The 12,882-nt window shown below is 38.5% G+C and overlaps 1 protein-coding gene across 13 annotated transcripts in view; it reads right to left on the reverse strand.

The window, feature by feature from the left end:
- Nucleotides 1-12,882, reverse strand: part of atp11b (ATPase phospholipid transporting 11B) — a 59,764-nt gene that overhangs the window by 30,089 nt on the left and 16,793 nt on the right. For all 13 annotated transcript variants that reach the window (XR_001776558.2, XR_001776559.2, XM_081606017.1 and 10 more), the window contains 14 exons: nt 12,317-12,397; nt 11,913-12,020; nt 11,323-11,451; nt 9,059-9,162; nt 8,554-8,601; nt 7,115-7,179; nt 6,491-6,572; nt 6,239-6,389; nt 5,507-5,704; nt 4,706-4,864; nt 3,750-3,934; nt 1,619-1,687; nt 868-941; nt 664-767 (listed from right to left, as the gene is read on the reverse strand). Coding sequence is in view for 11 of the 13 variants with exons in the window: in XM_081606017.1 (XP_081462143.1) it covers nt 664-767; nt 868-941; nt 1,619-1,687; nt 3,750-3,934; nt 4,706-4,864; nt 5,507-5,704; nt 6,239-6,389; nt 6,491-6,572; nt 7,115-7,179; nt 8,554-8,601; nt 9,059-9,162; nt 11,323-11,451; nt 11,913-12,020; nt 12,317-12,397 (1,557 nt within the window). In the remaining 2 variants the exon portion in view is untranslated. The remainder of the gene's footprint in view (nt 1-663; nt 768-867; nt 942-1,618; nt 1,688-3,749; nt 3,935-4,705; nt 4,865-5,506; nt 5,705-6,238; nt 6,390-6,490; nt 6,573-7,114; nt 7,180-8,553; nt 8,602-9,058; nt 9,163-11,322; nt 11,452-11,912; nt 12,021-12,316; nt 12,398-12,882) is intronic.

Genomic DNA, 12,882 nt, shown 5'->3' on the forward strand with positions numbered 1-12,882 from the left:
ACTTTTATAAAACATAATAAAGTGAGTGGATCGTTTTTACACTCCAAAGTTACTCACATAGGAATGAAACGATAAATCGGATTAATTATGTTGAATCGATTGATTGAATTTAGTAAGCGATTAATCGTTAATTGGAGTCTTTAAACAAAGGACATGTGCAGAAAGAATAATAAACTCAGAGCAATAATTAAGACAAAAATTAACAAAAAACGGACATTTTGCATGCAAGATAAAAAACAACAACTTTGTAAACATGTTTTATCAAAAACTTCACTCTGTTCAAATTGTGTAAAAAAAAACAACCTCATTTTAATCGCTGCTAATCAAAATAATCAACAGATTATTAGATTAATCAATACACTGCATTGATGTTAAATGAAGCAGAAAGAGCTTTTCACATGTTGATGTTAAAATTATTTTTAGCTGCAGATGCATCCTTTGCATTTTCTTACTACATTTTAAACAATAAAATGTTTATTTTGTCATTTAAAAACAGAACTGAACTGTTTAAATATTTTAATATTTTTCTAATATTATATAAAAAAGCCTTTAGTGAAAATCTGCAGAATCTGCCTTTTGTTTTTATCCGATTAATCGTTAGTTTTAGTTGCAGCCCGGTACTAATACAAACATGTCAGCTGAACGAGAAAGACAATGTCTCACCAAAGCAAACTCGTCCACATGCAGCCTGGTTTTTTCAATCTCTCCAGTCGTGGTGAAAGGCAAGATGGCCGACTCAGCACCCTTTGTGAAAAGCATTATCCCTCCTTGAAGGGAAAAACAGAAGCACAAACATTAATAAACACGTCGCCCTGCCTTGTCCGTTGTTTTCCTGTCTTCATCCCTGCTGAAGCAGGTCAACGTTACCTGAGGGAGTCTCCAGTATGACGCTCATCTTCCTGCGATTTGGATCGAACTCCAACACATGGAGCAGTTCGTACCTGGGGCAAAGAAACGGGGTGTTACCGACAATATCTGACCAAAAACAGCAAATAAAAATCTATTATTCTGACGATTAATCGATTAATCGGATACATAAAAAAGGCACATGCTGCAAATTTTTCATTTAATCACTTAAACCTTTTCTACAATATTAGAAATACATAAAAATGGAAACAAAAACAATCAATAAACATATTTTTGCCTAAAATCCAATAAAAAGTGATTCTTTTAAGTTTGTTTTACAGAATTTAAAACGAGTGAAGCTAAAACTGCAACTTAAGGAGATCTGGGTACAAAATATTCAACGACAAATGTTTTTTATTGCATCTAAAACTCTAAATATACGTGTCTCTGTGCAGTTTTGGCTTAATTTCTGCTCTCATGTTATTGCAGCACATTACCTGCTTTTGAGTCCATTCTCCAGTTAACGATTAATCAATTAATAAATTAGTTGACGATCAGTTTCAGACCTACAATCTGCAGAAATGAAAATCCTAAAAACTGTAAATTTAGATAGGATCTAAATTTAAAACAGAAAATATTGATCCTATGCCGATTGATCTGTATGATTTAATTGACTTTTCTCCGTGAGACGGCCTGCGCTGTGAATTGGTGCGATACGATTAAACCGAATTGATCCGTTTTGATGGGCTGAGTGTTTGAGACGTCGGCTTACTTTTCAGTTTTCCCAAGTGTATTTATTTCCATGGTGTCCCCGGTGCAGCCTGTGAACGCCACGCCAATTCTGAAAAGAAGGCAGTAAAACTTAATCCAAGACTCGGTAACAGACAGAAACGTTTGAAAAATCCCAATCAGGAGGAACAATGGTTGCCACGATTATCCCAAATAAATGTCAACAATATCAAATGTCAGTAAATTAATTATAAAATTATTCCACGCCTGCCTTTCATGTGACTGGAAGTAATTCAAAGGTTTTGAAGAGGCCTAGTCAAAGTCCTGAGATGTAAAAATTAGGGTGATGACAAGGAGGCTGTTCACCCTCAAAGGTCTGAAGCTCTTTAAGGAATATTGAAAATAGGAGTGAGAAAAACAAAACAAACAGTTTTGATTCCTGTAGTACCAATAAATACTTTTCCAATTATGATTTAGAAGGATAAAAATAACTTTATGCAATATTTACTATGTGAAACATGAGTAAAAAACAAATATTCCTTCAAAATGTTTGTATTTTTTGTCCCATTCCATATTTTTATTTAGTTAAATGAAAACAAATGTAAACCTAAAAGCTCCTGGGCTTTGAATAACTCTGGACCTTTAATGTTCATCTTCGTAAAGACAGTCCGACTCTGTTCTGAAAGATTTCCTTTCTATAGTTGTGAAACTACAACTGGGTCTGTTTGTAGCTCAAATATTTTGGGTTCTTTGAACATGGTGGCACCTTTTTAAAAAGCGTTATTTGTTTCCGCCGCCGGCTGCACGAGTCTCCAGACTCTCCCACAAATTACTGCCTGCAGTAAGTTTCTGTGGCACAAACATGAACAAGTGACTGAACACCAGGCTGCGATAAAAACTCCAGCCTCTGCTTGTATCTTGACACATTAAAAAAATGGCAGCCATGAGATGAAGTTTGGCTTTAAGTCAAAGGTCAAGAGTCACCTAATAATTCATTTTAGGCAGTTAAATAAAGACGTCATGCGTCCGACTGGTTTCGTCTACATTACCAGCCTGAGCAGCGGAGCTGCCTCATTTAAAGGCAAGGAAATGAAAATGAAACTAAACATTTTTCCAACACATTATGGAAACAAATACAGAGCCAGGCTATATTTTAAGCTTTCATAGCTTAAAGGAGCAGCAGCTCTGTGAATGTTCCAGACACACAACGCAATTTTATAGCGCAATCAAGAAACTGTCGGTTTTTATAGAAACGCTGTAAATATCACACAGGACTTAAGGGTAACATGTTATCCTTCGTTCAGCAGGTTAGGATCTGTTATGGGCCAAACATGTTCATTACATACTTTGCACAAAGTCATTCTTAGATAATGAGGTTTTAGTTTGATCCTTTCAGAATAAAATGTTTTGTTACTTTAAATCCAAATAATCTGCTGCTGGCCACGCCCCCCCCCCCCCAACTCTACGTTTACACTCGCACCTGCAAACAAGTGCCATTATACAGCCGTACATCTTTGAAAAGCAGAAGTGGAGCCTCCTGCACAACCAACAAAAATGCAGCAACTGGGTCTGGATGGTAAGTAAACAACAAAACTCTTGTTCTTTTCCAGCAGCCAAAGGTGGCTGGGCTCAGCTTGTGTTGCTAGGTGACGCACTTGGCTTTGCTGGGGTTGCTAGGTAACGGTGAAGTGCCAGTGGAATGTGACTTAACGATCTAGGTGATTTTGAAGCTACTCGTTTTCCAGACACCAAAAAAACATAAATTTATTGCCAAAAAATGCTTTTAAGTGCTGGGGATGACAAAAACACGCACAATGTGAATTGAAATTTCCCTTGAAATTGGCCTCTGTCTCTTCAAAAAGCTCCTACTCTTTCTGACACTCTGCTTTCAGCACGTCTTTACAGCAGAGCTTCTCATTATGCCGTTTAGAACCGCTCTTAACAGTTCTATGAGAAATAGTTCATAGGATGAGCTCAGCAGATGCACAGTTCCATCAGGTGTTTGCCAACTGCTGCTGCCACTAGTCTGGAGGAGCCGATTGGGGGAGTTGAATGGGAGGGCTGCTTTGTGAGACGGAAGCTCGGTCGAAGCTCAAACAAAGTTGATTTTACATATTATTCTCCCCTTTAAAGCAGTAAATATTAGAAAAAAAGATGAGTTTAAAGTTGCTCACCTCCTCGTTGCCTCGACCAACGCCTTCTCATCCGGCGAGGCGGCGTAGTACTCCATGTGGCTGAAGGAGAAGCTGTTGGTGTGGGAGAACGGATCCCCTCCCAGCCAGGACTCTGACTGGTTGTAGCTGATTTGGACGGTGTGACACAGTGACACGGCCTTGAGGAATAATAACTCCTCACTCATCTGGATGAAACACGGTGGAGAAAAGGACAGAGTTCACATCTTGTTCTGTAACTTGGGTAGAACAAGCAGATTATTCTGGTGCAAATTAATCAGCCATGATAGGGAACCAGAATCCGCATAAACGATGTGTTACTAAATTAAATTTAAACCACTGATTCAGAAAAAACTACATATTCACAAAAAGATTAGAGAATAAATTAGTAAACAGCATTTAAAGCTACAACGTTCCGACTTGGATTAAGAGCTAGAAACAGATTTTTTTCATGTCAGACCCGATTTCTGAATTAGATTTCATTTTTCCTCCCTATCTTTTCTAAAACCAAAAATATTTTGAAAAATGCAGCTTTTCCTTCATCATCCCTTCTCTGACTTGAATCAGGACCAGATTACAATAATTTTTGTTTATTCAGGAGATAATAATAAATTAGGATGACGTTCCTTTGTCAGATTAAATTTACCTCTTGAAAATAACCCGTGAGCAGATTATTATACATTTCTGTAATAAAAATGTCCAAATTCTAAATATCATACCTTAACCAAATTATCATAATTCAAAAAAGACTTGAAAGAATCATCTCAATGACCAAAGTTACTGAACTAAATTAACTTTTCCATAATATTCTAATTCATTGACAGAGACTAAGCGAAAACATTGAGAAATCTGGACACTTCAGCACAGAGAAAAGGAGGATTCTGCCCTGAACCAACATGTTTTCATGGTTTACTTGAGCTATAAAACCAGTTTTTTCAGCAGTTATTGGTGTGAATTACCAGCTGAGGTGAGGAGCCGCCCGGTGAATCCCCCGTCATCCCCTCGGGGACCAGTTTGCCGTTCATCTCCCGGTACTTGATGCCGTTTATCGAACATTCACGGAACTGCATTTCATTTTCTGTTAGCGTACCCGTCTTGTCTGTAAACAAATATTCAACCTGCAGGGAGAAAAAAAAATAATAATAAACCACAACAAATCCTTCAGAATCCATTTATGGTTTCAGCCGTTTTTAACTTCCTTCTTATTTATTGCTTTTGGTTGTTGTGTTTTATTTTGGATATTTAAAACGTGTGGCTCGTTCTGTATGAGACCACAAACTTGCATTATTGTTACACCATTATTATCATTATCTTACTTAGAAAAATAACAATATCACCGTTTTATTGCAATCATTTCTTGAACAATTTATCACCTGCAAAATAAACTTTCATGACCAGCCAAACGATGAAGCCCTTTTATGGGAGGAAATGCTTGTTGGCGTTTCCTGTAATAGTTTAATGCTCTTATTTTTTGACCAGGTAATTTTTGGTCAAGTTTCAAATGTAAATATCTTAGTACCTTAAAACTAACTTGCAGCAGGATATACGAGCTTGTTTTAAATTAATAATTCCCCAATTTTGATGAAAAACTGTTGGTTCAATTTGTAAATTGTTTCACTTGTAACATTTTTCCTGTGTTTCAAATTAAATAATCTAATGAAATTAGCACTTTTTTTCATCAAAATTACAGAATTATTTACTTAAAACAAGTTCATATATCTTGTTGAAAATCTCTAATCCATTTTTATTTTTTCCCTCACCTGTCCCAACTCCTCATTGAGATCAGACGTGTTGACCTGAGCCTTCTGGTTGCTCTCCTCGTGGTACAGGTCCAAATCCCAGCCAATGAAAAAGGAGCCCAGAAACTTCTGCATCTCCACAGTAACGTAGAGCGAGATGGGAATGATGAAGTTATAGAGAACCAGGAACGCCAGGAAGTCTGAGATAAACTTAAGGATCTGCAGGAGGGCCAGAGGAAATTTATCTGTTAAAAACATGATAAAAAGAACAAATAAAGAAAAAAAAACAAAAAACAAAAACAAAGAAAAGTCACAGAAAAACAAGAAAAAAGCCAAAGAAATAACAAAAAGAAAAATTTTTTAGAGAAAAAAAGAACTAGAAAAGAAAATAACTAAAGAAAGAAATAAAAAGAAAAAAAGATAAAATCACTGATGATCCTATTATGAAGTTAAATGCTGTTTGTGAAGAACAAAAAAAGAAAACTGATTATGAGACACGGCCATCCTGCAGGTCTGTGAGCAACCAGAACTGCAGATGATCATTACAATGATTAGAAACTAGTTTTTATACTTTATTATCACTGAATCTGCTTTGTGTGCTGGGAGGTTTGATCACCATCTAATCAGAATTAAAACAGGTCTGGTGTGTTTTGGTGACACACAAGTGGAAAATGTGAACACAAAGTCAGAAAATGATTCTTTTGTCAGCAACAGAGAGGAAAACAGAGGCGTTCTGTGGTTGGTCGGACTGACCGAGCTGCTGTTTCTCTCCTGCTCCGTCTTCTGGTTGTAGAAAGGCTCGTTCCACTCGTCTTCGGACTGCCAGGCGTACTTCAGGATGGTGCTGACGGCCGCCTCCGTCAGCAGGATGACCAGGTAGATGATCAGGAAGGAGTTCATCGACCTGCCAGGGAACAGCGGATTCAGTGTTTACCAGGCCTCCAACAGAAACGCTTCCCCAGTCAGTAAGGAAGGAAAAAGGAAGGAAGGAATGAAGCGCCATACTTCTCAACAGCCGAGCGTTTCTGGGACTTGCACTTGTAGTTGAGCGCCATCTTGGATTCCATCCCCGTATAAACGGCCACACCTGCAACAGCACGGCAGGTCCAGGTAATTACACCAACCAAACGGTCAATAATATCGCTCACGAAACCACCGTTTCATATCAGTCATTATCAATAAGTACCGATTTGGTTTTTTGTTTTAAATATCTGAAATATTGCCAAACTTGAAGCTTGACCTTTCCCGTTTCGTCCAGTTCTCTCTCCACCGGGTTGCTTTTTAATTTAAAACATTTCGGAGGCACTGAGGAAAAACCTGAAGCTGAAGCTGCTGCTGCGCTGGTTACTCAGCAGGCCGTTGCTAGGTAACCGGAGTTGGGGGGGAACCTGAAGCTGCTTCTTACCCAGGATGCTGTTGCTAGGCAACCAAAGAGCGAGCGAGTTAGCTGAAGCCACCAGAACAGCTCAGCCAGCTGTGAGAGGTTGAGCTGCACTCGGTGAATATTCGATACACTGAATTTTCTTTCAGACAGATAATGTATTGATCTTGATCATGTATAAAGTTATTTATCCATCTCTCTCTTTTCTGGGACGATGTATTTTGTTTCGCTCTCTTTGTCAGACTCACCAAATATTTCTTTGGTATTTTTCAACCTGGCCCCTCGGAGCAGCAGGTTCTCCGGACCCAGCGGTCTAAAAACGAAAGAAAGCAAAGTGAACACAGAACTTGGTTTAGAAAGAGGATATCCTAAACAAGTATTCCCATTCATCTTTAACGCTGGTCTGATCTGGCTCAGCAGGCCAGACCCACTGCAAGGCAAAAACGTTGGCCGTGTTTTTTCATTGGTCTGGTTTGATACATTCAGTTAAACAACTAGTTTCTGTAGCAAATTTCATGTGTTGAATCTGCTTCAGCTTTGAGTTTAGAAGATGTTATTATCAGTGTCTTTTTGTCGGAGTGACTTGAGTGAAGACAAGTTACAAAATACGCCAAGCAAAATCAAACAGATGCCAATTGGATTTGTTATCAGCCTTTTAAAAAAACGACGCTTTTGACAACTGCTTAGCAGCATCTATCTGTGAATGTGTATGACTGTTTGTCTATCCTTTTAAAAGGAGAAATAAATGTGTGGCAACAGGTTGTAGCAAAATATTCTAGTTTCCACCTGCAGTCGCTGGACAGGTTGATGTAATCAAGAATGATTTAACAGATTTTGAATTTAGATCTCACTAAAAAAAAAAACTGCAAAACAACAACTCGGAAAATAATTTCGTAGAAATCAGGCCACATTTTTGCCAAACAACCAAACATTTTATGACCCAAACTAAAACATGCTGTGGCGGTATTAAAAATGTTATTTTCCTTACATTTCTAATCAACACATTTATTTTTACTTTGAGGTTTTCAGCATCTCCTCTTCCTAAAGCAGAAAAATGCATCCAAGCAATCACTTAATTTTAGATACTGTTTTACTATTTTGGGCCAAATGTGAGAGAAGTGTGTGACCGAGATGCTAAATCTGTTCAACTTCTTTCTACTGCATCATAATGTTACAAGCTGTAGTAGAAATCAACCTAATTCCAGCCTTTATTTGATTTATATTATAGATTCCTGCTGGTACAATAAATTGGCAGTTAACAGAAATACAGCAGACCAATCAGGCTGATCTGTTGCCAACTTTGACGTCTAAACTGACAATTATGGTTTAGTTTTATCTCTCTCAGGACTTTAATACAAATTGGCGAAATGTGAAGCAGGTTCTTCAGAATCCAAAAGAAAACAAAGGTTTTACTATTTTGTCCTAATTTGTTTCTCTAACCTCCATCTTGTTTTCAATTAAGTGAAATATATAGAGTAATTAGTTCAGATGTTTATGGAACAGAAAATGACAGGAGCGCTTTGTTTTTTTTTGTTATTTATTTGCATCTATTGGAATAAAAAATAAAGACTTTCCACCTGCTGATCCGTGATTAGAACCAATTAAGGAAATACGATCTAATTACGACCTCTGGCTGATTGATTTGTTCAACTTTAGAGGGAGGAAGGAGTAACTGGATAAACCTTACCGGACGATCTCTTCGCCACGCTGCGTCACGGTTACACGTCCAACAAACCTGGAAGACAGAAAACACATTTTACCACCGAGTGGAAACAAAAAATACAACTTCAGGCTGAGGAAAAATACATATTTATAAAGCAACATGAAAGGCATTTTGAAATCGTTTCACATCAACATTTAAATGTTTGTCATTTAACTAAACCACCTGACCTTGAACTAATAAAGACAACCCTAAACGTCTTTGGTGAATAAATACGTTTCATGTAATCAAGTTTGATTTTTTATTTCATTTTTTCAAAAATTGGTATCGGCCAAAATCGGGATCAGCAGGTCAGGCCTTTAAAAGATCGGTAATCTGCGATTAAAACTACAATCGGTGCACCACTAGTAGAATGATGTGTGCATAAAAGCGTAGATTACGTATAAAATGTATAAATAAAAGCATAGAACGACGTATGAATAAAATACAGTATATTACGTTTAGAAAGAGGCGTAAATAAAAGCGTAGTTACCTGTAGAGGTCGGCCTCTGGCTGCTGACACTCCACCACGCCGTGCAAAGCCTCTAGCTGGGACACCGACTGACACACCGACGTCTCTGGCACAGAAAAATGGGTCTACAAGAAAAACAAAGTTTAATATTGATGGGAAATTAGAGAAGCTTTTAAATAAATATACAAGCACATCCACAACTAACATGAAATGAAAATAGTTTTGGTTTTTGTGAAGTAAAAACCAATTTTGTCTTTTAGACAAGAACAAAAAAAGAAATAAATGTTGGTATATTGTTAGATGAGCAGCCAAAATTAATCAATCAATTACCGTATTTTCCGCACTATAAGGTGGAATTAAAAACCTTCAATTTCCTCAAAAGCACCTTATATATGGACCAATACTGAGCCACAACAGGTCTAGCAGCTACGGTAAGCAGCCGCGACTTAATTTTCTCCGTAGAAGAAGAAACGCGCGGTGCATGCTGGGATACTTGTCAGAACTCTGGTTTGTTAATAAAGTTTGACTGACCTTTCTACCTACCGACCTGATAATCAGGTCGTCTGCAGATCATTTAGCGCCACGTTCTCCACCAACATGCTGTGGTGGAGACGGGTCACCATCGTCCGGCCACGACGCCCCGGCCCAGTCGCAGAAGGCTCTCCACGTCGGGGGGAGAGAGACAGAGGCTGCGGCTGCAGCGTGTCGGTTGGTCTGCGTTACCCAGAAAGAAGTTGGGCACAATATCGCAACACCAACACCGTGAGTGAAACATTGACGGTGGCAGCCTACTACGTAAAGTACTCGGGACCATTTCTTTATTATTATACATCCACATTTATAGAGAACGGAACAAATCGCGTCCCGTATCGTTTATTCTATGCGCCTTATATATGAAAAAAGTTTTTAAATAGCTCATTCATTGAAGGTGCACCTTATAATCCGGTGCGCCTTATAGTGCGGAAAATACGGTAATTGCACGATAGATTAAATTGAGCTCGATAATTGTCATTGTTATAATTAATATGTTTGAAGGCCAAATTTCTTTATAGGCATCAGAATCCATTTTATTTATGGTTTTGGTTGTGTGTGGTTTTTATTTTATGTTTTTGTGTTTTATTTTGGACATTGTCCTCCAGTTTTGTACAAAATTATAGCTTACTGGAGAGAGTGACCTAACATTATTATGTAATTATCAATATGTTGGTTGAAAATAGCCTCAAAACATCAAATATCATCGTTCACAGCAGTAATTTCAGGAACAATTTATCGTCCAGTAAGATGTGTAATCATGGCCTTCAGTAAAACAAACCTCTGCTTCTGTGAATTATGTTCAAAAAAAGAGTAAATGAGTGTATATAAATACTAAAATGTATTAAAGTAGACACAGTATAAGTAGATTTGAACAGATCGATCGGTTCTGATCGGTTCCTTTAAATCGGTGATCAGCTGATATTTACATGTGGAACTGATTTTATTTTCCTCTGAAAAAGTCTGAAAATCAGCCGCTGCTCTTTTTGTCAAAACAAAACACACAAACAACTAACGGAGGCTTCCTGTAGATAACTTATCTATTTATGTTCTTCAATCACATCAGGAGGTCAAAGTTCACTCTGTGAATCGACTTTATGAAGGAGTCGCAGGTCAGTAACGATCGAGATAAAAGGTAAGAGAAAGAACAGCTGGACAGAGTGTAGAACGGACCGGCGCACTGCAAAAAACGCAAAATGTTACCAAACATTTATAATGCAAACATATTAATAGACTTGAAATGAGACTAAACTAACTTACAGGCAATTCTTCAGCAAGATTAGGAGTCTAAGTAAATAATTCCCCAATACCGATTTCCACTGCCAGATTATTTCACTTATAACATGGAAAAATATCTTACTAGTGAAATAATCTGGCAGTGAAGCTGGAACGTTTTTCATCAATATTAAATGCTTATTTACTGAAAACAAGCTCCTATATCTTGCAGAAAATTTGCTTGTAAATTAGTTTTGTCTTATTTTAAGTGTATAAAAATATTTGCACTAGAACCTGCACAGAAATACCTGGTAAGATTTTGTGTTTTTTAGTGATTGAGCCTAGAAATTACATTCATATTCTAGATTTTGGCGTCTTTTTACGCTGATGATTATACGTTTTATTTTGAAAAACCGGAAGCACACGTTCGCGTCCCCACCCTCGTCTTCCAGAAGACGGACCCGTTCATTTGAATGGCCCTGGAGGACGCAGAGGCGCGCATGCAAAGACGCTGATTTGATTACAGTCTGCAGACAAACCTTCAGGTTGGTTTCTCCATCCAGGCTGGCGGTGGTGATGTGGCAGGTGCCGTCCGCACGATCCGACGACAGCAGCACCAGGTCAGCTGGGAACGTCTCATCCTTAGCGACACGGACAATGTCCCCAACCTGAACATTCAGAGTTAAAACACAACAACAGAGGTTGGCGCCGTCCCATATTTTTACTGAGAAAGGGTTTCCATTGCGCTGTTGAAATGTGTGGCGGTATCGTAAAGTCACAATAAATACGCCGATAGTTTGCAAAGATTCAATCCTGTTGCACAAATCTTTTAGTTTTTATTAATATTAGAAGTTTTTTTAACAGATAATATAAAGGCAGTTCTGCTTATGATGAGGGAACAACATCATAACATGAAGCAAAGCTCAAAAAAGTCAAGTTTATACAACACTGCCCCTTTAACGGGAGTCGGTGCTTCGGCTGTTTTGCAGTTTTCTGGAAGTTTGATCCAGATTAGTGGAGCATAAAAACTGAATGCTGCTTCTCCCCATTTGGTTCTGGTTCTGGGGATGCAGAGCAGAACCAGAACCTGAACCTGAACTTAAATAAATGTTTTTTTTTGCAGTCTCACCCTGATATTTTTGGATCTCGTCTGGACCAGACTCCCGCTGCGAACCACAAACACTGGAGCTCCGTTCACCTCGTTGTCCGCTTTGTGCCTCAGCCAGTCCTCATAGCCCTGCGGAGAAAAGAAAAGTAACTGCAGCAGATCCAACAGTCCCAGTGTTAAAAGTCTAATGGAAATGAAAGTTTATTGAACTTTCAGCATGTGTTCTTCCATCATCACTTATCGTCATAACTTCTGGGACAATTTATTGTTCAGCAAAATGTGTTACTTATTTGTTCCTTATTTTAAGTGGACTAAGATACATGAACAACAAACTAGACCAAATGACAGTGAAATAAAGCACCTTGGTTTTAGTTCCACATTCTCGGCACAAGCAAGAGGAAGCGAATGTTTACTTCTGTTCTCACCTGTTTAATAGCCGTAACTGTGATCACGAAGAGGAGAGGCAGCCCGCTGGTAACTGGGGAAGTTGGAGTGTCTATCATTAACTGCAAAGAAACAGAGAGATGATGATGATGGGAGTGGAGCAGCGAGCCGCCGTCATCGGAGCGGAGCTGGGCGTCACCTTTCACAGAGAAACCAGCCAGAAACAAACGCAAGAGAAGCAGCGGCTGCCGCATCAAACAGGAAATCTCTACAAGCTTCCCTCAAGTGTTAACTGGCACAGCTGAGGAAGAGCCACACATGCATGCGTTTACACTCTGCTTTCTTAAAGTCATTGAAGAGGTCACAGCCGAGGCAAACGTCCCAGCAAAGACGACAGCTGGGACATTTTATGTTTACTTTATTAGATCTTAACATCTAAAGTATCATTAGATTTTAAATAAAGGGATGTTAAACTTTAAATTCAAGTGAATTTCTAAAATAATGGAAATGTAAAACCTTGGCTAGGATTTTAGTTTAGCTTTTACAGTTGTCTGTTCTGGGCGCATGAAGGTGGTTTATGAAACAGGAAATGCACAGACTGAAGGCG

The sequence above is a fragment of the Poecilia reticulata genome, chromosome 4, assembly GCF_904066995.2.
Source record: "Poecilia reticulata chromosome 4, P_reticulata-male-v2, whole genome shotgun sequence".
Taxonomy (NCBI): Eukaryota; Metazoa; Chordata; class Actinopteri; order Cyprinodontiformes; family Poeciliidae; genus Poecilia; species Poecilia reticulata.